At 65.9% G+C, this 23,120-nt stretch overlaps 11 protein-coding genes and 2 non-coding genes across 13 annotated transcripts; 4 read left to right on the forward strand and 9 right to left on the reverse strand.

The window, feature by feature from the left end:
* Positions 1–386: 386 nt before the first annotated feature.
* On the forward strand, positions 387–2,504 carry JDV02_003900 (uncharacterized protein). The gene is made up of 2 exons (XM_047985074.1): positions 387–1,130; positions 1,194–2,504. Exons 1-2 carry the CDS (start codon positions 909–911, stop codon positions 2,460–2,462), a joined length of 1,491 nt encoding a protein of 496 aa, XP_047841051.1. The 5' UTR covers positions 387–908; the 3' UTR covers positions 2,463–2,504.
* Positions 2,505–2,817: 313 nt separating this feature from the next.
* Positions 2,818–2,915, reverse strand: JDV02_003901. Its single transcript has one exon. It is a non-coding gene; the product is annotated as a tRNA-Phe (tRNA).
* Positions 2,916–3,165: 250 nt separating this feature from the next.
* On the reverse strand, positions 3,166–3,263 carry JDV02_003902. Its single transcript has one exon. It is a non-coding gene; the product is annotated as a tRNA-Phe (tRNA).
* A 69-nt stretch (positions 3,264–3,332) lies between these two features.
* Positions 3,333–5,248, reverse strand: DAL1 (Allantoinase). The gene is made up of 2 exons (XM_047985075.1): positions 4,645–5,248; positions 3,333–4,580 (listed from the first exon to the last, which is right to left on the reverse strand). The coding sequence occupies exons 1-2, from the start codon at positions 5,185–5,187 to the stop codon at positions 3,531–3,533; spliced, it is 1,593 nt and encodes a 530-aa protein (XP_047841052.1). The 5' UTR covers positions 5,188–5,248; the 3' UTR covers positions 3,333–3,530.
* Positions 5,249–5,902: 654 nt separating this feature from the next.
* Positions 5,903–7,510, reverse strand: COQ1 (coq1 putative hexaprenyl diphosphate synthase). Its single transcript, XM_047985076.1, has 2 exons — positions 6,347–7,510; positions 5,903–6,285 (listed from the first exon to the last, which is right to left on the reverse strand). The coding sequence occupies exons 1-2, from the start codon at positions 7,418–7,420 to the stop codon at positions 6,124–6,126; spliced, it is 1,236 nt and encodes a 411-aa protein (XP_047841053.1). The 5' UTR covers positions 7,421–7,510; the 3' UTR covers positions 5,903–6,123.
* A 588-nt stretch (positions 7,511–8,098) lies between these two features.
* Positions 8,099–9,119, forward strand: JDV02_003905 (uncharacterized protein; the record flags this gene model as incomplete). The annotated part of the gene is made up of 2 exons (XM_047985077.1): positions 8,099–8,344; positions 8,589–9,119. 2 exons carry the CDS (start codon positions 8,099–8,101, stop codon positions 9,117–9,119), a joined length of 777 nt encoding a protein of 258 aa, XP_047841054.1.
* A 155-nt stretch (positions 9,120–9,274) lies between these two features.
* Positions 9,275–11,329, reverse strand: JDV02_003906 (uncharacterized protein; the record flags this gene model as incomplete). The annotated part of the gene is made up of 2 exons (XM_047985078.1): positions 10,277–11,329; positions 9,275–10,214 (listed from the first exon to the last, which is right to left on the reverse strand). The coding sequence occupies exons 1-2, from the start codon at positions 10,999–11,001 to the stop codon at positions 9,275–9,277; spliced, it is 1,665 nt and encodes a 554-aa protein (XP_047841055.1). The 5' UTR covers positions 11,002–11,329.
* Positions 11,330–11,628: 299 nt separating this feature from the next.
* JDV02_003907 (uncharacterized protein) lies at positions 11,629–12,455 on the forward strand (the record flags this gene model as incomplete). The annotated part of the gene is made up of 2 exons (XM_047985079.1): positions 11,629–11,657; positions 11,705–12,455. 2 exons carry the CDS (start codon positions 11,629–11,631, stop codon positions 12,453–12,455), a joined length of 780 nt encoding a protein of 259 aa, XP_047841056.1.
* A 265-nt stretch (positions 12,456–12,720) lies between these two features.
* JDV02_003908 (uncharacterized protein) lies at positions 12,721–14,142 on the forward strand (the record flags this gene model as incomplete). The annotated part of the gene is made up of 1 exon (XM_047985080.1): positions 12,721–14,142. One exon carries the CDS (start codon positions 12,721–12,723, stop codon positions 14,140–14,142), a length of 1,422 nt encoding a protein of 473 aa, XP_047841057.1.
* A 677-nt stretch (positions 14,143–14,819) lies between these two features.
* Positions 14,820–17,396, reverse strand: JDV02_003909 (uncharacterized protein). Its single transcript, XM_047985081.1, has 8 exons — positions 17,092–17,396; positions 16,956–17,045; positions 16,503–16,907; positions 16,203–16,447; positions 15,624–16,153; positions 15,415–15,568; positions 15,249–15,361; positions 14,820–15,194 (listed from the first exon to the last, which is right to left on the reverse strand). The coding sequence occupies exons 1-8, from the start codon at positions 17,103–17,105 to the stop codon at positions 14,856–14,858; spliced, it is 1,890 nt and encodes a 629-aa protein (XP_047841058.1). The 5' UTR covers positions 17,106–17,396; the 3' UTR covers positions 14,820–14,855.
* A 2,419-nt stretch (positions 17,397–19,815) lies between these two features.
* Positions 19,816–20,604, reverse strand: JDV02_003910 (uncharacterized protein; the record flags this gene model as incomplete). Its single annotated transcript, XM_047985082.1, has 1 exon — positions 19,816–20,604. The coding sequence occupies one exon, from the start codon at positions 20,602–20,604 to the stop codon at positions 19,816–19,818; it is 789 nt and encodes a 262-aa protein (XP_047841059.1).
* Positions 20,605–20,652: 48 nt separating this feature from the next.
* JDV02_003911 (uncharacterized protein) lies at positions 20,653–21,382 on the reverse strand (the record flags this gene model as incomplete). The annotated part of the gene is made up of 2 exons (XM_047985083.1): positions 20,653–20,936; positions 21,028–21,382. 2 exons carry the CDS (start codon positions 21,380–21,382, stop codon positions 20,653–20,655), a joined length of 639 nt encoding a protein of 212 aa, XP_047841060.1.
* A 561-nt stretch (positions 21,383–21,943) lies between these two features.
* Positions 21,944–22,863, reverse strand: JDV02_003912 (uncharacterized protein; the record flags this gene model as incomplete). Its single annotated transcript, XM_047985084.1, has 2 exons — positions 21,944–22,646; positions 22,853–22,863. 2 exons carry the CDS (start codon positions 22,861–22,863, stop codon positions 21,944–21,946), a joined length of 714 nt encoding a protein of 237 aa, XP_047841061.1.
* Positions 22,864–23,120: the final 257 nt, after the last annotated feature.

Consider the following 23,120-nt stretch of genomic DNA (forward strand, 5'->3'; position numbering starts at 1 on the left):
TCATAGTGAGAGCACATGACATCAGGCGGCATGGGCGAGACACTGCGCTGCAGCCCCGTGCCAAGCAGCCAGCGCCGGCATACAGAGATTGCGGCGGGCTTGGCCTGCAGCGTCCTGGCACCACCACCGATTGGTGTTGTGCGGTGCGGTACCAACGGAGCCTGGAGGCCCGCCCAGCGGCTTCAGCCACCAGCGCCCCAGCCGGCTGCCGCGAGTCAAGCCCCAGGCTGGGGCTCTCAGGCCACTGCAACAGCCAAAGGCCGCTGAGATCACGCCGCCGTGGCGCGTGGGCAGTGGAGAGATCCATGTTGCATGCCCTGGGGCCCCGACGAAATCGCCGCTGCCATCAGCCTGTAGCGCCAGTTCCTCCACCTCATCCGTCCATCCTCCACATCGCAGCCGGGCAGACCCAGTCCGTCTGCCACCTCTTCACACACGAGGTGGAGTGGCCGGCCGCCACCATGTAACGTGGCAAGTGCCCCAATGCTTCCATTCTTCGATTCCGCAGCCAAGGTCTGGTTTCGTTTGGCGTGTGCGCGCGTGCCTCCCGCGCTCGCATGCGCCGGGTGTGGACGCCCACACCACCTCGACCACCCCGGCTCTCTGCGGCCGAGGATGCGACGACCTCGACGACGACGACCCGTTGCAACAAGGGGGCCAGCCTCGTCGATTGCCTGCCAGCATTTAGCCTGCTGGCTTGGTATCGTCTGTTGTGGTTGCCCGCCCGGTCGCTCGGGACCAGGTTTCTGGTATATCAACCGCCCGCCCCGGCCTCTTCTCCGCGTCTCCCCTTCTCCAGTCCGGGGCTCCGGGTTTCCTTTTAGACTTTTCTGCAGCCTCTGCCCGCCGTCTCTCACCCGACCACTTCCCTCCCCCGCGTCGAGACAGCCAGGACGGACGCAAGCACAATGGCTCAGGAAACGCATGAACTCGCGGCCGCGGCCTCGGGCGACAAGCCCGTCGCTGCGCACGCGGGAGACGACATGCACGTCGACGCCGCCGCCGATGCCCACCGCGAGACGGGCGCCGACGAGGCCGTGGAGCAGAGCTCGTCGAAGCTGGTGCGCTTCTACGCGCACCCGTGGACGCAGATTCTGCTCATCAGCTTCATCTGCTTCTGCCTGCCTGGCGTAGGTCCCCCGGTTCCTCGCAGGGATGCCTCAGATTAGAATGGAAGACGCTGACCGACGCAGATGTACAACGCCCTCACCGGGCTCGGCGGCTCCGGCCAGGTCGACTCGACGGTGGCGGCCAACGCGACGGTGGCGCTGCTGTCGACGACGGCGGCGACGGCGCTCTTCATCGTGGGCCCCATCTTCTCGTGGGTCGGCCCGCGCATCTGCTTCCTCATCGGCGGGTGGACGTACGCGCTGTACTCGGGGTCGCTGCTCAGCTTCAACCACAACGGCAACGGCGCCTTTGTCATCGCGTCGGGCGCCATCCTGGGCGTGGGCGCGTCGTTTATCTGGATCGTGCAGGGCGCCATCATGACGACGTACGTGTCCGAGTCGCAAAAGGGCCGCGCCATCGCCGTCTTCTGGGTCATCTTCAACCTGGGCGGCGGCATCGGGTCGCTGGCGTCGTTTGGGCTCAACTACGACTCCAAGTCGGGCACCGTGTCGAGCTCCACCTACGTTGCGCTCATGGTGGTGATGCTCTTCGGCTGGTGCCTCGGCGTCTTCATCTGCAACCCGTCGCGCATCCGCCTGGCGCAGCTGCACCGCGCCGTCGAGACGGAGAAGCACACCATCAAGGGCGCCGCCATGACGGCCGTGCGCACCGTCTGCAAGTGGCGCGTCGCCTGCATGCTGCCCCTCTTCTTCTCGGCCAACGTCTTCTACTCGTACCAGCAGAACAACGTCAACGGCGAGACGTTCAACATCCGCACGCGCTCGCTCAACGGCGCGCTGTACTGGCTGGCCCAGATGCTCGGCGGGCTGCTCATCGGCCTCATCCTCGACGTGCCGTGGCTGTCGCGCCCCAACCGCGCCCGCCTGGGCTGGGCCACCGTCTTCGTCACCGGCATGGTCATCTGGGGCGGCGGCTACCAGTTCCAGAAGTGGCAGGACGTGCGCCACGCCCAGGGCCACAAGCAGGACATTGACTACAAGGAGGGCGGCCTGTCCACGGGGCCCATCTTCCTCTACATCTTCTACGGCGCCTACGACGCCCTCTGGCAGGGCTTCGCCTACTGGCTCATCGGCACCGAGTCCAACAGCGCCGGCCGCGCCGCCGTCCTCGTCGGCGCCTACAAGAGCCTGCAGGCCGCCGGCGGCGCCATGGCCTGGCGCATCAACGCCCTCAAGGTGAGCCCCATGTCGCAGCTCGGCATGAACTGGGGGCTGTGCATCGGCTCGCTCATTGTCGTCCTGCCCACCGTCTGGACCGTCACCAAGAGCACCACCGTCGAGGAGGAGGTCCAGGCCACGCACCAGGTTCCGGAGAGCAAGCTGGAGGAGTAGTGTACATTTAGAGTAATACACTGTAATGGACTTGAACTGGCTGATACATTCCCACTGTACCTGGAGTGCCTGCGTTGACTCATTGAGTGCTGGCGTTGATTTCGTAGCATGCAAGATTGTCACCAAATGTAGCACGTCACTTTGTACTTTGTAGCAAGCACGGCCAACCAAAGTGTCCGTCCCGACTTGTGCTGTCTGCGGCATCGATGCCCTCAAGACGATTCAACCCAGCACCCGCAGGCCAGCCATAGCACACGGACGACGACGAACGAAGCAAAGACAGTGCAACCTCGGCAAAAAGGTACACAATGATCCATGCTGCAGTGACCCATGCAGTGGCAGGCTGCAAAAAAATTGCGGCCAGTGTGACTCGAACACACGACCTTCAGATAGGCATCCGTAGGATTGAGGTTTGGCTTCAGTCTGACGATCTCCCAGCTAATCTATGGCCGCAGATGTCCCGAGGAGCGACCTAACGATGCCCATAAGGGCGCCGCCTCTGCCGTCGGTCCCGTTGTCTGTCAGAGCGAGGGGCGTACGTTGCAGGGCAAAAAGAGGGCCGTCGCCGAAAAGTATGCGGCGCGAAGCGGGCTGGCGGGGTGGTGGGGTTGAACTGACAAGGGAAAAAACACAAGGACGGTCAATGGACGAGGCAAGGCGGGGCAGCGGCGCGACACGGGCAGAAAAAAAAAAGGCAAAAAAATGCGGCCAGTGTGACTCGAACACACGACCTTCAGATAGGCATCCGTAGGATTGAAGTTTAACTTCAGTCTGACGATCTCCCAGCTAATCTATGGCCGCAGATACTCCGAAGCGCTTTATTACACACTATATGGGCCATGTCCCTCCCCCAGTCCAAATTCGATGCACCACTCAACTGGATGTTTAGGCCGACATGCTGGCTGGTTGGGTCAGTGAGGGCACGTCGCATCACGAAGATGGAATCATGATGGAAATGATGGCTATGCATTGCGTAACGTCTATGCCGTCTACTCTATGCCCCGCGGCGCTCACGCCTTCCGCTCCGTGATGCCCTTGCCAAACGGCGTGTCGGCGACCAACCCGCACTCACGTCCTCCGCTCCGTGATGCTCTCGCCAAAGGGCGCGTCGGCGACGAACCCGTCGCGCCCCGCCCCCAGCTCAAAGACCTTGCGGCCGCGCAGCCACGTCTCGCGCACGCGGCCGACGAAGCGGCGCCCCTCCCACGGCGAGCAGCGGTTCTTCCAGCGCATGTCGCCCTGCGAAAACGTCCACGCCTCGGCGTCGTCGAAGACGCACACGTCGGCGTCCATGCCCGCCCGCAGCGCGCCCTTGCGGTGCGCCAGCCCGACCTGCTCCGCCGTCGCCTGGCAGCACAGCCGCACAATGTCCGTGAGCGACGGCGCGCGGCCCTCGTCGCCGCCCGCCGCCTCGATGCGCTCCCGCGACGCCGTGTGCAGGATCGGCAGGCCCAGGCCGACGGACGAGATGCCGCCCCACGCGGCCATGAAGTCGCCGCCCTTGCCTCCGTTCTGCTGCGGCGGCGGGGCGGTGCCGTTGGTCAGGTCGGCGTCTTTGCGCGTCGAATCGAGATGCTCCGGCAGCAGCTTCAGCTCGGGCGTGCAGGGCGAGTGGTCCGACACGACGGTGCGGATGCACGAGTCCTTGGCGACGAGCTCGTCCCACAGGCCGTCGCGGTTGCGGCCCTCGCGGATGGGCGGGCAGCACTTGTGGCGCGTGTCGCCGCGGGCAATCTCCTCGGCCGACAGCCCCAGGTAGTGGAAGCACGTCTCGGCGGTGATGTTGACGCCGCGCGCGCGCGCCGCCCGCAGCAGCGGGATGCACTGCGTCGCCGACAGGTGCACAATGTGCAGCGGCAGCGAGGGCGCGAGGTGCGCCAGCGCCAGGATCTGCTCGACGGCCGTGGTCTCGTACGAGGGCGGCCGCGAGTCGAGGAACGTCTGGTACGCGGTCTGGTCTGCGGTGGTGGTGGTGGTGGTGGTGCTGCTGCTGCTGCTGCTGGCGCCGGTCTCGGCGGGCACCATTTCCGCGTGAAACATGAGCGTCGTGGCGCTGTCCTTGAGCGCCTCCATGGCGAGGGCCACGTCCTTGGGCGACACGGCGGGGAACTCGTCGACCTGTCTCGTCAGCGCGCTGTCATCGCCCCAGCACGTCGTCGGCTCACGCAGCTTGTGTACATACCCCAGACTCAATCAGGAAGCCCTTGAAGCCGCGCACGCCGGCGTCGACCAGGGGCCGCAGGTCGTCGGCGTTGCCCGGGATGACGCCGCCGTAGAAGCCGACGTCGACCCAGCACTGGCCGCGGCTGGCGCGCAGCTTCTCGCGCAGGTTGGCGACGGTGGTGGTCGGGGGGATGGCGTTGAGGGGCATGTCGACGACGGTGGTGACGCCGCCGCTGGCCGCCGCGCGCGTGCCCGTCCAGAAGCCCTCCCACTCGGTGCGGCCCGGCTCGTTGAGGTGGACGTGCGCGTCGACGAGGCCCGGCAGCAGCAGCCGCGGCGAGTGGTCCGCGTAGGCGGTGCCCGCGGGGAAGCGGCTCGCGGGGAGCACCTCGGGCGTCACGGACACGATCTTGCCCGTCGCGGGGGACACGGCCACGGTGGCGGGCGAGACGACGAGCGAGCCGTCGGGCAGGGTGAGGACGGCGCGCGACGAGACGAGCACGGCGAGGGGGTGGGCGGCGTCGTCGATGCCGTCGATGCCATTGACGCCGGTGAGTGCCATGGTGGGCGGACGGCGTGGCAGAGGGGAGGGGCGGGCTGCGTGAGGCACGGCGAGATGCAGGTGACGAACGGTGCGCTGGACGCCAACGGAGGGCGACGTCTAAATACCAACGGGCGGGACGGGATGGCGCTCGGCAACGGGCCAAGGTGTGCCAGCAGGCGAGCGAGCACCTCACCGCGAGGACTGCCGAGATGGCGTTTTGCCGCTGGGCAGGTCGTTGTCGGCCGGCGCCGGGCCTGCATCGCCCCGCCCCTTCGGGGGCAAACACCCACGGCTCGGGGGACCTGCGGGCGGAGGCCCAGGGGCTGGTGCGAGTTGCACGCGGGCCCGACCCCGTGCAGCCTCCCGCCCGCAGGCACAGGCGCAGGCACGCAGCCGGCCAGGTCCTACGCTCCATCCAGGGCCCATTGCGACATCAATTTGATCCATGGACGCAGCGCCCCACGCGCCGGGCCCTCGCGCGTCGCCCGCACGTCCAGCACGCTGATGGTGGTCGATGGCGGGGCTCAGGCACCCGACCCCAGCGGGGCCAGCACCCCAGCGGGGCACGGCTCGCTGCCCGCTGTCGGACCTGGCCGAAGACGCTGAGAAGAGCGCGGGCGGCGACGGAAATTCCACCAACCCGCCGCGTCTAGGGTAATGCCGCCAGCTCTGACTGTACAGCGTCTCATCGTCCCGAGGATCGTGAATTCAAGTGCATGAGGGGGCGCATGGATTGGTACTGCATCTTTGTTATTTTGTACATGTCTACATTCCATATGCCCTCTGTCCGTTGCCGTACGGCGGACCGTCACCCTCGGCAGCCACCAAACCCACTGAGCTGAATGTACACCCACGCAAGAACCGTGCGCCTCTATGTGCCTAAATCAGGATGCCCGGACCCCCGCAGCCTTGTCCGTCAAGTACATAATCATACACGTGCCCCGCGGCTGCTCTTCACTTTTGTCGCTGAATCGTCTTCTGCGCCATCTCCACCAGGCCGTCCTTGGCCTCGCTGTCGGGAAAGGCAGCGATCGCGGCGATGGCGCGCTCCGAGTAGTCGTGCGCGAGGGCCCGCGTCTGCTCGATGCCGTCGCTCCGGAGCACCAGCTCGCGCGCCTGACGTCCGTTAGCACAGGGCCGTCGACAAGACACGCCGGGGAGACGCAGAGTGACGTACCTTTTCGACGTCGCCGTCGCGCTCAAACTTGCGGCCGACGAGCGCGCCCAGCTCCGGGTTCTGCCTCCAGGCAAACAGCAGCGGGGCCGTGGCGAGCCCCAGCTCGAGGTCGGCGCCGGCGGGCTTGCCGAGGTCCTTGCCGGTGCGCGTGTAGTCGAGCATGTCGTCGACGAGCTGGAAGGCCAGCCCGAGGTTGCGGCCGTAGGCGTAGGCGGCGTCGACGGTGGTGGCGTCGGCGTGGCCGAGCAGGGCGGCGGCGCGGCACGACTTGGAGATGAGGCTGGCCGTCTTGAGGTACGTCTTCTGCAGGTAGTAGCTGAGCGTCTCCTCCGAGTAGCGCGGGCAGCGCTCGTCGCGCTCCGTGTTCTTGAGCTGCATGAACTCGCCCTCGACCAGGTTGGCAATGACCGTCGCCAGCAGCTCCACGACCTCGACGTGCCGCAGCCGCGCCAGCGCCACCGACGCCCGCCCGAGGAGGAAGTCGCCCGCCAGCACCGCCATCTTGTTGCCGAACTCGAGGTTGGCCGACGGCGAGCCGCGCCGCGACACCGAGTGGTCAATCACGTCGTCGTGCAGCAGCGAGGCCGTGTGGATCAGCTCCGTAATCTCCGCCAGCCGCCGCTGGCTCGGCAGGATGTCGAGGCGGGCGTCCTCGGGCGTCATCTCGGGCTCCCGCGCCGTCAGGGGCTGCTGCGTCGCCGACGGGTTGACGTCGGCGAGGATCTGCGCGGGGGATATCGACGAGTCGATGGGGACCCTCGCGCCCTGCTCGGCGGGCCGCGGGTCCTTGGGGCAGAGGTGCGTGGCCCGGCTCATGAGCAGCACGATGAGCGGCCGCACGTGCTTGCCCTCGGCCTGCGTGTAGTACTTGGCGACGCGGTCCAGCGACGGGTGCCCGGAGCCCAGCAGCTTGCGGATGTTGCCCGTGAGGAACTGCATCTCCTTGGCCACGGCGCGCAGCGGGTCGACCGACATGCCGTCCTTGGCCGCCTTCTTGACCACGTTGCCCACCACGTTGGACGCGACCTGGACGGCCGCCGCCCACGCCGAGTCACGTCGTTGCGAGGTGTGCATGGCCGCGCGGCGGGTCGTGCCGGCGCCCGGCCGTCGACACAGCACGCATGCCGGCGTCGTCGTCGCTGTCGTAGTGATTCTTCGGGAGGCGTCGCAGAGTGCCGTGGCTCCCGGACGGAGCGGCATGGCGGGCGGCAGACCTCGCGACGCGCGAGGGCGAGCGAGGGGTGTCGAGGATGGGAGCGCCTGGCCTGGAGAATGGTCGTGCGCGATGTTGAGGAGCCGTGGCCGTTGACGTGGCTCAATTGGCGACGGGGTGATTTGTGTTCTTGGAGATGATCGATGCCGAACTTTTCGACCCGCAGCACGGGAAGCGTCAAAAAGCGGCAGCACGGATTGGGTGATCCACTGCAGTCCACTAGGCGTGCCGACAGCTAGGGAGCTTCGCCGGGCTGGACGCGAACGCTGATTGGCCGCGGCAGCCTCAGGCCGGCAGGTTTCGCCACTGAGCCCTGCCTGTCTCCTCTGCAGACGAGCTGCACCAACAGCTGGAGGCCCGGGGATGCGAGCCGCGTGGGCTGTGACCTGCGGTCTGCCTACGAGACCACCTCAACCACCGGGCGCGTGAAGCCGCCTGCGTCGACTCCGGCAAGGCAGCCATCAGCGACCTCGACCGGATTGCATTGCCTGACCCGACTGTCATTCACACCTCCGATCCAGTCTACGAACGCGCACGCCATGGTGCTCCTCACAATGACGCCGTCCATCGTCGACGGCCTGCACAAGCTCGAAGCGGGCGCCGAGCATCACCCTGCAGAGCCCGCAGACGCAGGCGAGCCCTCCCTCGCGAACCCTGCTGTCGGCAAGCCCATCTCCCACGGCCAGATCGTCGACCTCTGGCGGCGGCGGCCGTCGTCGAGCCTCGAACAACTCCTCCTAGGCGCCCGCGTCTACGTGCCCCCTCCGCCGCCCAAGCCCGAACCGGTATGCCTCTCGCCTGCTTCGTTCTCTCGCCTGCTTCGTTCTCTCGCCTGCTTCGTTCTCTCGCCTGCTTCGTTCTCTCGCCTGCTTCGTTCTCTCGCCTGCTTCGTTCTCTCGCCTGCTTCGTTCTCTCGCCTGCTTCGTTCTCTCGCCTGCTTCGTTCTCTCGCCTGCTTCGTTCTCTCGCCTGCTTCGTTCTCTCTCCCCGCTCGCTCCCTCGTGCTCCCGTATCGAGGCTGACCAGTCAGTCCGACGAATACAAGGCCCTCATGGCGCGTCTCCGCCGCGACGAGGCGGCCCGCGCGTACGAGCGCATGGTCAACCCGCCGCCGCGGCACGAGACGTTCGACCAGCGCTTCCCGCACGCCGCGAGCAGCTTTGCCGAGGCCAACCGCGTGGCCCGCGCCGCGGACCTGGGCGACGACGACGTCACGTACAGCGAGGTGCACCGGCAGGTGATGCTCATCGTCAACTTCCTCGCCAGCATCCTCGGCGTCGCGGCCACGCTCTGGGTCACGGCGCGCTGGTGGAGCCTGCCGGCGCGCATCTTCCTGACGCTCGGCGGCAGCATCGTCGTCGCCGTCGCCGAGGTCGGCGTCTACCAGGGCTACGTGTGGCGGATGGGGCAGGCCAAGACGAGGCAAAAGGCCGTCCGCGAGGTCAAGGAGGTGGTGCAGACGTGGGTCGTGGCAAAGGACGAGGAGCCGCTGCGCATAGACGGCAAGGGAGACGACGCCGACGGCGTGCGGAGACGAGCGCCGGCCCGGTCGGATACATAGCAATACCACGCAGCGATTCCAGCCTGGTCACCGTCTTGGCTTCTGGAAGAAAACCGCGTGCCCTCACCGCCAGCACTCGAAAGCAAACCTCGTAGGCCCTCCCGCTGACCCCCGCCGCCAGCACTCGAAAGCAGACCTCGTGCCCCCCCCCCCCGCTAGCACTTGAACGCAAACCGCGTGCCCTCCCACCCCCTCCTCGCCCGGATCCGCGCGCCCAGGCCCTCGCCGCCGCCGACGGGCTTGCACGACGGCGCCGACAGCTTCGCGCCGTCCATGCGCAGCGCCGCGAACCCCATGCCGACGGGCTCCACCTCGAAGCGCAGCAGCACCATGGCCGCGAAGCCGAGGATCTCGCAAAAGGCGAGGTTGCGCCCCGGACACAGGTGGCGGCCGCCGCCAAAGGGAAAGTAGGCCGTCTTCTTCCTGCGCTCCGCGTCGGAGGTGCGGGCCGGGCCGGCGCCGGGGAGGACGAGGAAGCGCTCCGGGTCAAAGTCGGCCGCGTTGTCGCCCCAGATGCCGCGCTCGCCGTGCGTGACGCCCGCCGACATCTGGATGTCGACGCCCTCCTTCAAGAGGTACGTCCTGCCGTCGGCGGCGGTGAGCGACATGTCGGACATGGCGCGCCGCATGCTGACCGAGTGATTGATGACGCGCATCGTCTCGCGGTAGCAGCTGACCATGAGGGGCAGCTGCCGGTCGAAGCCGGCAATGTCGAGCGTGACGGTCGCGGGGGCGGGTGTGTCGGGGCCCAACGAGGCGGCGGCGGCGACCTCGGCGCGGAGCCGCGCGGCCAGCTCCGGCCGGGCGAGGACAAAGACGAGCATCCAGAAAAAGGTGGGCACGGCGTTGGTGGTCGCGACGACGGGCAGGATGCACTCGAGCTTGGCAATCTCGTGGGCGGCGAAGCCGTAGCGGCGCAGCGTGGCGGCGCGGTTGGCCGTCAGCGCCGAGGTGGTCGGGTCGCGGGCGTCGCGCTCCGCCTCGTAGTAGGCCCCCATGGTCCGCTGCAGCACCTCGCGCGCCCGGTGGCCCCTGGGCATCGTGATGGACGGGAACAGCGACAGCAGGAACAGCGGGACGGCCGTCTCAAAGGTCCTGCGTCGTGGAGTCAGCGCGGCGCCAGCAGGCGGGCACCAGCAAGGCTGTCGGACACTCACCAGATGGCCTGGATCAGGGACGGGTCCGCGCTAAAGGGGTCGCTGTCGCCGTACAGCGCCCGGGTCGTCGCCATGCTCATGACGTCCCTGCACCAGAGGAACAGGTTGCCCACCTCGAGGGCCCCGTCGGCAGCCCTGCGCTCGCAGCCGGCGTTGAGGGCGTCGACGGCGGCTGCGTCGACGACAGCGTCCAGCCTTGTCGAGACGGCGCGCAAAAAGTGCAGGTTCATCTGCGCCAGCGCCTTGGGGTGGAAGCTGCGGTGGATGGCGTCGGTAAAGTCGGGCACGAGCTGCGGCTGGTCGGTGATCTTGGCAAAGGTGGCGTCGGACAGGCCAAACGACTTTTGCGCGAAGCCGACGACAAAGGGCTCGAAGCTGGCGGCGCGCTGGCGCAGCGTGGCCTGGATCAGGTCCGGGTCGAAGATGGCGTACAGCTTGCCGTTGAGCATGGGCACCGTCGCGAGCGGCACGTCGGGGCTGGTCCGGCGCAGCGCCGTGTGGAACTCGCCCTGCAGCCGGATGAGGTTGATGATGTGCCCGACCAAGGGGATGCCGGGCTTGATGAGCGGCGGCTCGCGCGGGTCGAGCGCGGGCGTGAGGAGCCAGCCGAGGAGCCACACGGCGAGGCCGGCGCCGAGGACGGTCGCGGCGAGGAGCGTCGAGATGCGAGGGGACGCGCCAGGCATGGAGGGCGAGGCCCCGTCGACGGGGAGCGCAGACTCCATGGTGTGATGGTCGCGCTATCGGTCACCGCACCGTCTCAACGCGATGCTGGAGTTGAGTCTGCCGAGGTCGCAGGCGGCGGTGACGAGGCATTCATCTGCGCGGGGGCCTGGCTGCATGGTGTCGATGCCAGCCTGACCAGGGTTGCCAGCCGCACCTTGGTCCTGGGATGTCGGGGTCGTCGAGGCCGGGTGAGAATTTAGCAGCATCTCGAGGCGCCCGCCATCCGCTGTCAGCCCGTTTGCGAGCGCCGGCCGAGCATCGCGTCGAGACCGACGAATGAACGTGTCAATGTGGCTTGCCTAGAAGATTGCCTGAACTGGTCAGCCGTTTTGGAGCATGCGCAGTCTGTCTGATTTGGACCAGTGCTCACTGGCCCCGCTAGCGTTCGTGGTGGAGACATGTGACCTCGCGTCAAAGTGCCCAGCCGCGTCGCGTCGCGTCGCCCGACGTGGGGTGAACCTCGACCACCACGACGCCGCACCACACCGCACACCGCACGTCGACGATTGCCGTCTCCATCGCAGCATTCGCCAACGCGCACCAGACCCGTCGCCTGCGCAGCTGCTTTGCCGTGCGCCCATGGACACATTTCCACCCTCGCCCCTCCGCCCGCGACCAACGGCATAATGATCAGCGCATCGCCAGAATACGCCATGTAGGTGTGCCGCGCCGAGGTGACGACAGCTCGCTCACGCGTCGCAGAACGAAGCCCCCGGGGATGGCGCACCACCTGTCGCGCAAGCGGGACAGGCCGTTGCGGACCTACGGCAAGCGGTCGACCGCGACGCCTGAGCCGCGCGGCGAGCCACCGACCAAGCGGGCGCGGACTGAGGACAAGGAACCGGAAACAAAGGCATCGGAGTCACCGGCGGAAACGCCAGAAAGCTCCGCCGGCAATGACTCCAGGCCGCACAAGGAGGTGGCCGCGAGGAGGGCCCCGTCGATCCTAAACTACTTCAAGCCGGTGCCTCGACCCCAGGAAGCGTCGCCGCCGAGGCAACGGGCGGAAAGCGCAGATGCAGAACCCGCGCAGGCCAGACCAAAGAGGAGGACACGGCTGCTCCGGATCCGGGCCACGTCCTCGCCGCTGAGTGACGCCGTCGATGCAGAAGCGCGCCCGCCAGCAATCGATAGCAGTGGTGACGGACACGGCGACGGACGCGGCAGGACAGCGGACGGCGCCGACGAGCACAGCCCGGGCAGAGGCCCGCTGCACGACGGGGGCGAGAACCTCGTCAACCAGGCCCGGCCGGAGGACGTCGCGGCCAAGGTTGGCGCCAGGGCCCGGCCGCCGACGGTGCAGACGACGCTCAACATCTCGGCGCAGGCGGCCTTTGCAGAGTGCAAGGTGTGCGACACGGTGTGGAACCCGCTGTACCCGGACGACGTCAAGTACCACGCGAAGCGCCACGCGGCGGTGGCCAAGGCCAAGAGGAAGGGCGACGGGCTGTAGATAGTATGATACCCACGGAGCGCCGAGCGCTGCAGAATGATTACGGCATGATGACCTCTCCATTCAGCGATCGACTGCCTCTGTGCTTTGCCACGGAGCGGGTGGAGTCGTTCGTGCCTGTGCTCAAGACGGCCACCTGTGCATGTCCCCTCGACGGATTGTTGTCGGCTGCCCGCCTCGTCCCTATTCAGCGTTATGCACTTGTTTTCCCTCTACGCTCACCATCGAGCGCCACCCCACGTGCTGTCGCGACATCTGCTGCATCATGAGCCCCTTCAATTCTGGCGTGCTCCGTGAAGCGGAGCAGGGCGTTGTGATGACTGACATGGATGAGCAGCCCCCTGGAACAGTGGACGGCGAGCAGACCGAGGGCACCAATAAGACCAAGGTCGAACAAACGGCTGGCGAGCAAACGCGCGATGAGGAGCGAACCAATGAGCACACCGACATTGAGCAGACCGGAGAAGACGAGCAGGCCGCGAGCATTGAGCAAATTGTGGTCAAGGGGCAGATTGAGGATGTCGAGCAGACCGAGCAGACCGAAGAAGAAGATGAACAGGCCGAGGGTATCGAGCAAATTGTGGACAAGGAGCAGAATGAGAGTGTCGAGCACAGACAAAGTGCCGACCAGATCGACGACGCGAGCCTCCAGCTCATTCTCCAGCTGCAGATGGAGGACCTCGTGGCCCTAGATGAAAAGAAAAAGGGCAAGCAACGCGAAGGCGAGGTTTCGGACACGGACGTGGCGCTCGGCCTGGCGAAGGAGAACCTGGAAATCGCCATCATCGAGCACGGCGACCGCCAGATGTGCATCAGCATCGCCCGGGCTGTCTTCTCCGACGCTCCCGCCATCCAGGCCTGCACGACTGAAGAGCAGCAGGCGACGACCGACCGCGCCATGGCCCACTCGCTCAGTCGCCGGGGCAGCACCGCATCAGCTGGTGTGCGTGCGACAGCTGCCGGCGCTGCCAACGACAACGACGAGCTCGACGGTCTAGACGCCGAGCTCTTAAAGAAACTCGAGGGCTTCAACGCGTTTTCTGAGAGCAATGACGCAAGCACCGGCGGCGAGTCGTCTTCGAGCTGGGCTGCTACCCGGCGTCCGGCGTTCGACCCAGACGCGCAGGACACGGCGAGGGAGACGTGCACTGGCTGCTACGACACGTACGCGCCCTCAGTCACGGCAAAGGCCCCATGTTCGCACCTATACTGCCGCCGGTGCCTCAACGAGCTGTTCCTGGGCGCGTCGGTCGACGAGACACTGTTCCCTCCCCGATGCTGCAAACAGCCCATCCCGGTCGACGAGCACATCGACCATCTCTCGACCGAGACTGTCACCATTTTCCGGGCCAAGGAGGTCGAGTTCTCGACCCCGAACAGGGTATACTGCCACCGCCCCAAGTGCTCGGCCTTCTTGCCCCCACAGTCGGTCCGGGGCGGCTCGGCAACGTGTGGCGAATGCGGCGCGAGGACGTGCGCCATCTGCAAGGGGCCCGCGCATGAGAATAGCGATTGCCCCGAGGATACGTCCACGCAGGAGCTCCTTCGAGTCGCCAAGGAGAATGGCTGGCAGCAGTGCAAGTCTTGCCGCCGCCTAGTGGAACTCGACCATGGCTGTAACCACATGAGTCAGTACCTCTTCTCGTCCCTTCTATGGACGGTTTTATTACTGAGACTCGTCTTGTAGCTTGCCTTTGCGGCGCAGAGTTCTGTTATCTCTGTGGCGAGGAGTGGAAGACCTGCGTGTGTGCGCAGTGGGATGAGCAGCGCCTCTACCGAAGAGCCGCAGAGATTGTCGACCGCGATGTCCGCAACCATGCTCTCGGAGCGGCGCGTCGAGTCGAAGTGGTGAATGCTGCCGCAGCGAACCTACGTGTCAATCACGAATGCGCCCATGGCCGGTGGTTTCGTCGCAACGGTGCCTTTGCCTGCGATGAGTGCCATCATCACCTACCGGACTACATCTACGAATGCCGACAGTGCCACATCGTGGCATGCAGGCGCTGTCGCTATAACCGGCTCTGAGGCTGCACCCCAGATTCAGGAAGGTAGCTTGCGTATAAGCACGCTCAGTGTGTGAGGGCGGTGATTGCACATGTCTTGTAGGCGATGTCACGGGATAAAAAGTTGTTGCACGTTAAAGGCACGATGTCATAGCACGAAACGCAATCCGTTCCATGACTGAACAGTGACATGCAACGAGCATAGCACGAAACGCAATCCATTCCACGACTGAATAGTGACATGCAACGCCACAATCACAGCGTGGCACTCCAGAACCATGCACCTAGAACTATGCACCCAGTCAGCCAGTCTACCTTGCTATCAATCGGCAACGCCATGCTGATGCCTCGATCCCAACGCCCTGAACCCCGGACGATGCCAGCCGACGCGTGTGCCTCAGCGGCGACGCTTGACGCCGGTGTCGCTGTCCGAGGACGTATTCGCGGCGGCCTTCTTCTCAAAGTCGTACAGCGGGCGCAGCACGGCGTTGCGCTGGAAGAAGACGTAGCGCTTGAAGAACCAGGGGATGGTGTCGGTGATCTGGTAGGCGGCGAACTTGCGGACCGGCACGGCAAAGACCCAGTCGAGCTCCTCGAGGGTGCGCTGCATGGTCTCGGGCACGAAGAAGAGGATCATGACAAAGGCGACGAGGTTGAAGCCGGCGTAGAGGCCAAACGCGCCGACGGTCTGGAGCTGCCGCAGCAAAAAGGGGAACGTGGTTCCGAGAACGGCGGCCTGGGGTGGTGTCCGTCAGCGTGTGCATCAATCAGGGCGTCTCTCGCCTCTTACCCAAAACAAGCAGTTGGCGACGGCAAAGCCCATGCCCGTCTCGCGGTGAGACAGGGGGTACACCTCGGCGCTGTAGGTGTAGGGGACCGGTCCTTCGCCGGGGGAGTAGAAGGCTGCGAGGGTCAGAACTCGGAACGCACGCGACTGGGGATGCGTCGGGACTCACCGCCAAACAGGTAGACAAAGAGGCACACGAGGCCCGTCCGGACCTCGTTGGGGTGCTCCTTGGTGCCCGCCGGAAGCAGCGTGCAGAGGCCCGCCGCGAGGAGGGTCCAGAACATTTGCGGAAACGTAAAGAGGAGGAGGCTGCGTCGGCCAAACTGTTGCGTGTCAGCGCCTGCAACCGCGCGCGCACACCAGCGTCGGGCGACCTACCGTGTCAATGGTCCAAAACGCAGGAAAGGCAAAGAGCCAGTTGACGACGCCAAAGCCAAAGGAGCCTATCATGGCCTTGCGCGCGTCGAGGCCCGACTGCGTAAAGATGCTCGTCGAGTAAAAGGCAATGATGTTGATGCCGCACATCTGCTGCGCAATCATGACGGTGAAGGCGGCCAGGTTGGCGCGGCGCACGCGCGGAATGGTGAAGAGCTGGCCGAAGCGCGTGGCGTAGTTGGTGCGGCCGACGATTTGCTTCTCGAGCTCGAGCTGGGCGCTGATGTAGTAGATGTCGCGGGCGACCTGGATCGGGTGGTGGCGCAGGACCATCATCGACTGCCACGCGTCAAAGTAGCGGCCCTTTTTCATGTACCAGCGGGGCGACTCGGGGCAGAAGAAGATGAGCGACAGCAGGGGCACGGCCGGCAGGAACGGCGCGCCCAGCATGAGGCGCCAGTTGATGTGGGGGACGGCGTAGACGGCCAGGTTGAAGGCGGTGCCCATCATGATGCCAAAGGCCGTCCACATTTCTGCCAACGGTCAGCGACAAGCCGGCGGACGGGTCAGGGGAACACGTACGCCACGACATGACCAGAGCGCCGCGAATGGCCGCGGGCGCGTTCTCGGCGGCGTAGATGGGCACGGTCGAGGCCTTGGCGCCCATGCCCACACCCATGAGGAGACGGCAGACCATTTGCTGGGGCCAGGTACGGCAGAAGGCGGAGCCGATGACGGGCCAGATGAGAAAGTTGCCGGCAAAGAAGATGGCGCCGCGGCGGCCGAGACGGTTGTTGAGGGGGTCCGCCAGCCAGCAGCCGATAAGACTATCCGGTCAGCACCTGAACGCACGAAAGCGCACACTCCCAGGGTGTCACTCACGCGCTGCCAATGTACGGGCCGGCGTTGAGGAGGCCGACGATGATGGCGTCGCGGTCGCTCTTGGCCTCGTCAAGGCCGTACGCGGCGGGGAAGAAAATGGTCGCGCCGTTGCTGCCGGTCTGGTCCCAGCCCTGGCAGGCGGCGCCGATGGAGCAGGTGGCGATGGTGAGGAAGAGGCGCCTGGGCATGTGCCACTTGTGCGTCCTCTCCCTCTCGAGGCACGCGAGCTCCTCGCTGGTCAGCCGCTCGGGGCCGTCAATGGACTCGACCTCGTTGGGGTTCTGCGCGACGAGCGCGCCCTTGCGGAGGACCTGGATGTGCTCCTGGAGGTTGTTGGCGACGGCAAACGCGTCGACGTCGCGCATCAGCTGGTCGCGGGGGATGCCCGCGAGCGGGTTGCGGACCCTGGGCACGTCAGCCGTGGTCCTTGGTTAAAGCGTTGCGCCCACGTACCTGGCCTCGAGCTCCGTCTTGGACTCAATCTGCTCGGTGTGGCCGACGCCCTTTTCCTCGTGCGCGTCGCCATGGTGGCCGTGGGCGCGGCTGTGAAGGGTTAGCGCGATCCGACGCCGGGTCGCTTCCGACTCACGAAATATCGGGCATGGTGGGAACTGCTGCGTCGGCAGCCGTCTGCGTTTCGCGATGTGCCAAAGTGGGTGCCCACTGTGAGTGCCAAAGTGATTGAGGTGAAATGTCAAAGACGGCGGGTGGGAGACAACGAGAGTCAGGCCAAAGAGTCGGAGCGAGAGAAGGCGAGCTTCCAGGTGGACAGAGGACCGAGTGTGACTATATGTGTGAGGCCGAGCCGTGAATCTACCCCCGAACCCGTCGCCGCACCACGCCCAGAACGGCGGCCAACAATGCACGCAAAGGAAGGGCCAGCGCGGGACCCCTCGCGCTGGTCGTGTCGCCCTGGGTGGGATCACGGCCGCAAAAATTCAGCCGATGCGAGCTTTCGTCCGGATGCGTAGCGGATGCCTTGGTCGCGAGCCTGAGCGGATTGGAGCCAAACGGAGTCGCACTCCCCAGTCCCCGGACCCCACACCCCGGCACGGCCCCAAACGCCACGGCGCAAGGTGGCCAGTGAGCGAGCAGGTGGCCAACGAAAGCGGCAATTCCAGTCTGCCAGGATGCTGCATGTGGGCCCGCATCCGTGGGTCACCCACCCACTCACCCTGCCCTGCCCTGCCCTGCCCTGCTTGCCGTGAGAGCATTGGTTCGCATACCGAGTGTCTGTGTCTGCCCGAGCCGCTCAGCAGGATATAGTGCTGTCATAAGCATCCGGCTTCGGGCCGATCTGCGATACGAGCGGTGAACTGCCGGGGGATCGCTTATCCGCAGCTAGGCTGCCACCTAGCAAACGGACAATGGCTCACCGATGCTGCTTTCGCACGCAACAACTCAAAGCGTTGTTGTGCGACCCAACCGTGTCCGCAAACCGTTAGCGAAGCTGCTGGCGATTGTTGCGTGGCTGGCGCCGGACCTACCCGCTGACGGATCCGGCTGGAGAATAGCCCAGCGACACAACCGGCGACGCCAACTTCTCCAGATTGCCCACGTGCCAAGAGTCTCTGAACTGGTGCGCAATTGTCTCACCGAGCTGCGTGCGGGGGGGACGGGCTCGGACGAATGGGCGCGGCGAGAGTGAGACATGGTACACGAGTGTCGCTCGTGGTCGGCCCGCCCTGGCAGGCTGGTTCGGCTTGCCCCGACGTCTGCTGCTAGAGTGGCTCACCGCGGTGCGCCCACGCTGCCAAGCCACCGAGCCCGTCATTGACGAGCGATGAGCTTGTCCAGACGCACGCATGCGGACACCAACCTTTCGCGCAAATGCACGTCTGTTGCTCCGACCTGGACGCGTATCGGCCGAGCGCCGCTGCCCGACGCTTCACTCTGCTCTCTGCGAGGTCAGCCCACGGCTGCTTCGGCTGCGCAGCCCGGCTATCTTGTTGCCTGCTCTGCAACTGCGAAACGTGCTGCGTCATGCTCACATGGACCTGCCCCTGTCAGTGCATGCGTCACGCAACCAGGTGGGCCTGCAGATGCGTACCTGCCGCTGTCACCGGCACTTGGGCGATGCTGCCGCTGCGAAATTTAGGCAGACGTGCCGATGCGGCTGCTCCGTCAGCGTTTGTCGGTTCGCGGTTGTGAGACGACAGGCGGCGACCTTTTGTCGAGAAACCGTGGGATGCAATTTCGACAGAGCGCGAGGGGGGTGCATCGTGGACGAAGAGGACACGAAGCTGGACGAGCGAGGCGGTGGAGCAAGGCCAGCCTGTCCGTGCCTTCCTGATGCCTGGATGAAGACGGCACGTGCTCGCGATGGAGGTCGCACCTGCCGCTCCGGCATTCGGCACGTCGGTGCCGTGTCGCGCGGGTGCATATCACGCACAGTGACAAGAGGTGGAAAATGCCCGTAAAATAGGGAAATGGCGCATTGACTGTCGACAGTGCCTAAGCCGGCTGTACGGGACACCGCGGTGGTAGCCTAGCTCGCGCTGCGACCACGATTGCCACTGTGTCGCACGTGGCTGCAAGATGCAGACTTAGCAATCTCTGGATGCTGCAGGCTGTCGCCAGCTGGCCGCTCCGCCATGTCTGCAGCCGCAGCATCCCCTTAACCGACAGCGTCTTCGCTCACGACAGCAGTGCGATGACATCATCACGGCCGAGATGCAAGAGTCACGCGATCCTCACCTCGCTTCCTGAGGCATGTCGTGCAACCGACGTTGGTCGGCGGGAGCCTCTGCGGGCGTCGCTGAAGAGGCCACGCCCGTGCACCGCAGCATAGCCACCCGACGAGGCGGACTGGCCAGGCGACTCCGTTTGTTCTAGAACCTTGCCTCCTGGGTGCGCACTGCTCTTGGGGCAGCGCGGCGTGTCCAAGCGTCCGATGAGGCTGCGCTGAGCGTCGTCGCGGGCCAGGCTGCTCACTGGCGGGATGTATATATCATGACCAATCCGCCCGCTCTTGGACGCAGGCCCAATGGCGGCTGCCTGCCTGGCGCAGTCAACGACGATGCTCTTGATCCCTCATGCAAGCCGTCGCCGCGGACTGCCCGGCATCGGCCTTGCGCGCCCGGCGTGTAATGTGCGATGCGAGCGGGCCCGAGCACGAGGAAACTGCAAAGCAAACGATTGATTATCACGTCTCCGACGATAGCAAATCGACCCCAGCATGCCCAGTCCTCCAAACGAGGAACGCCATGCTTCCTCCAATGCAAATGCACACCATGCTCAGTCCTCCAAACGAGGCGCGCCATGCTTCCTTGCAATCAAATGCATACCACTTCCTTGCAATCAGATGCCCATGCTAGTCCTTGCAAAACCACAGGCACACCACCGGCTTCTCGCCCGCGCGGCCGCTCCGCGTCGAGTCCCAGCCCACCTCGCCAATCGTCTTCTTCATGGCGCCCTTGTCGCCGCCGTTGATCTCCATGCCCTTGTACCACTTGCCGCCGCCGCCGCCGACAATCTCGAAGACGCGGTTCTTCTTGGCCGATGGGTTCGTGCAGCCAAAGCCCTGCATCAGGTCGGTAAAGGTGGTGTTGCACGGGATGTGCGTCGCCATGAAGGGGATCTGCGTGTTGGCCGGCAGCTGCCACGGGGGCGTCGCCGACTTGAAGACGTGGGCCTTTGTGTGCTCGGCGGGGAAGAAGTAGTTGTAGCCGGGCTCGCAGCCCACGCCGCCCGTCGAGTTGGTCATCTGGGACGCCGGCATGGCCGGGTCGACGCGCGGCCACGGCTGCGCCTGTCGCGGGTGCAGGCTGCCGGCGCCGTTGGGCTGCTGCGCCCAGGGCAGCGGGAATGGGGGGGCCGGCGCCGGCTGCGCGCCGTACATGCCCGGCGCCGGATATACGCCCGGAGGCGCCACAGCGGCACCGCCGCCGCCTAGGTGGCAAAAGCCGTAAGCCATGTTCGCCCACTGGTTGTACAAAGGCATCATACCGGGGAAGCCGGGGCCGCCCGAGTGGAAGATGTAGGGCTCGCCCTGGGCGGGCATCGGGGCGCCGTACGGGGCGAGGGGGGGCCGGGCGGCGCCGGTGCCGCTGCCGGCGGGGGCGGCGTCGCGGCCCGTGAGCGGGTTCCAGCCGCCGGTCATGTCGGGCTAAGGAGACGGCTGCCAGGTGCACTCGGGTCGAATTGAGGACTAAAGAAAACGCCTGCCAGGGGCACGGTCGGTCGAGGAATCAAGCGGAAACGGCTGCCAGGTGTGCACCCAGCGGTCGGCAGCGTAGTCGTAGGACGCCTGCCAGTGGCCGGGGACGGGTCCCTGGCGTGTCGGATCCCACGACGTCGGGGGCTCAATGTACCGGACGGGAGCCGGCCAGAAGAGGGGCGTCGGTGGAATCTCTGCGGGTTGGAACGATGCTGGGCCGTGGGAAGCTTGGGGAAAGCGAGGTTGAGCAATGGGCGGCGTCCCAGAGAGCCCGGCTTCTTATAGTCAGCACCGTGACTCAAGCCTGACGTTGGACAGCGGGACGGTGATGCAGGCCGCCCGGATGACTGACGAGGACACACACACCTGACGTGATGGACGCAGCCTCGCCACCGATATCGCGCGCGTCACGCTCAAGACGCAGGGAGGGCGCGGGGCTCGGCGTGCGCACAAACTGCTCCGTTGTCCAGGAGGCTTCCTCGCTGCCCTCGCTGGAATCGTCGGACTCGAGCTGGACGTCGAGGTGGCCGACGAACACCTCGCTGCTCCAGACGATCCGGTCCTCGTCGTCGAAAAAGGCCCCCACGACAATCAGAGCCCAGTAGAGCGGGTCCTGGCTCGTCTCCAGGTACTGCGTGACGACGAGGCGCGTGGCCGGGGCGGGCAGGAAGTCTTGTCCAACCTCGATCGTTCTGGTGTGAACGGGAGGCAGGGGAGGCATGGAGAACTGCGAGGCGGCAGACGATGTGGCAGCTCGAGGATGCAAGCTGCGGGGGAAGAGGAGCGGGTAGGGCGACGCGCCGTGTCGGTCGGAGAGACGATTTGCATGGCCGGGCCAGGCCAGACGGCGGCGACGGTCCATGGCGTGTTGGAGATGCGTCGCCGTTTAGTCCCAAGGACGTGCGTGAGCCGACCGCAGGCATACGTTCACCGCCGACGGCCATCACGAGGCAGCACATCGGACAATCGGGAGGTGAGCGTGTGACCCTTGGACAGATTGGTCTGATCCATCACCGCCACGCACCGGGTTGAGACGAGCCCGCCACACGACCGGCGGGGGCCCAGCGTGACATGACCGGCCTCTCGTCTTGTAAATGGCGCCAACACGCCACGGGGAGTGGTGTCATGGAAGCGAGCCAGCCCAACGCATCGACGGCACAAGAAGAGTGACGAGGATGGGCGATCAGGTGCGTTGGGTGGCGGTGGACATCTCATCACGTGCGCCAACTGACGAGGAATAGAGGCTTGAATCATGTTTGCTAGAATCTAGTGCAGACGCTCGTCAGTCGTCGTCGCTGTCGTCGGGCACGACGCGCACGAGGCCGGCCTTCTTGGTGGCGTCGGCCTCCTTCCTGAGCTGGTGCCGCCTCTCCACCTCGCCGACGAGCCCCTTGAGGTAGACCTCGGCCTGGACGGTGGCGCTGTAGGCGGCGGGGGTCCAGTTCCAGAGGTTGCGGCGGTCGACGTCGGCGCCGGCGGCCAGCAGGGTGCGCAGGCCCATGAGGTTGCCGCTGGCGCTGGCAAAGTGCAGGGCGGTGTTGCCCTCGTTGTCGGCGCGGCGGACGGCGTCGAGGGGCCCGCCGGGGACGTAGGTGAGCAGCAGCTGCAGGATGGTGTCGTGGCCGCCGGCGCTGGCCTCCATGACGGCGTCGCGGCCGCGGGCGTCGCGGCGCAGGATGCTGGCGGGGTCGCGCTCGCACAGCAGGTGGACCACGTCGGTGTGGCCGGCGGCGGCGGCGAGCATGAGCGCCGTCTGGTGGTTGTCGTTGAGCGCGGGGCAGGGCCGCTCGTGGCCGGCGCGGAGGAGCACCTCGCAGACGTCGCGGTGGCCGAGCGACGCGGCGAGGTGCAGGTTGGAGTTGGCGAGGCCCATGAGCGACGTGTCGGGGTTGTGGAGGACCGACGGGTTGGACTTGAGGATGCGCCCGACGAGCAGCGCGTCGCCGGCGTGGATGGCGCGCCGCACCCGAATCGAGGGATCGATCCTGCGGGGGTCAGTCTGATGAGGCACGCCCCGTGGGCAGGCAGGGAGAGCTTACATGGCGGGTGGCGGGCTGGCATGGCGAGGCGGATGAATGTGGTCAAACACGCTGGCGGCGACGCGTTTGAGGCGGTGACGTTGGCTGGGCGAGCCACGTGCGCCGCCCCTCAGTCATCTCGGTCCCTGACAGGGGCTGCGACAGCACTGGACCCGCTGGCCATAATGGGTGCCAGGTGAGACAGCCTGGCCTTGACTGCATCCACACGGAACAGGGCATGCCCACTCGTCACATCCGAGGCCACACCGAGCAGGTCGTTGTCACAATGTATGGAGGCTGACGCCCAGGACGCCCGCGAGCGGCTCTCTCAAGCGTGGTGGTGGCGTACCCGAGTGCGCACGAGGCCAAAACCATCTCCGAATGTCGACATAGGGCACGTTGCCTACGGGGTACCTGGTTGCCTGGTAATCGTAAGGGAGC

The sequence above is a fragment of the Purpureocillium takamizusanense genome, chromosome 3 (genome assembly GCF_022605165.1).
Source record: "Purpureocillium takamizusanense chromosome 3, complete sequence".
In the NCBI taxonomy this organism is placed as follows: domain Eukaryota; kingdom Fungi; phylum Ascomycota; class Sordariomycetes; order Hypocreales; family Ophiocordycipitaceae; genus Purpureocillium; species Purpureocillium takamizusanense.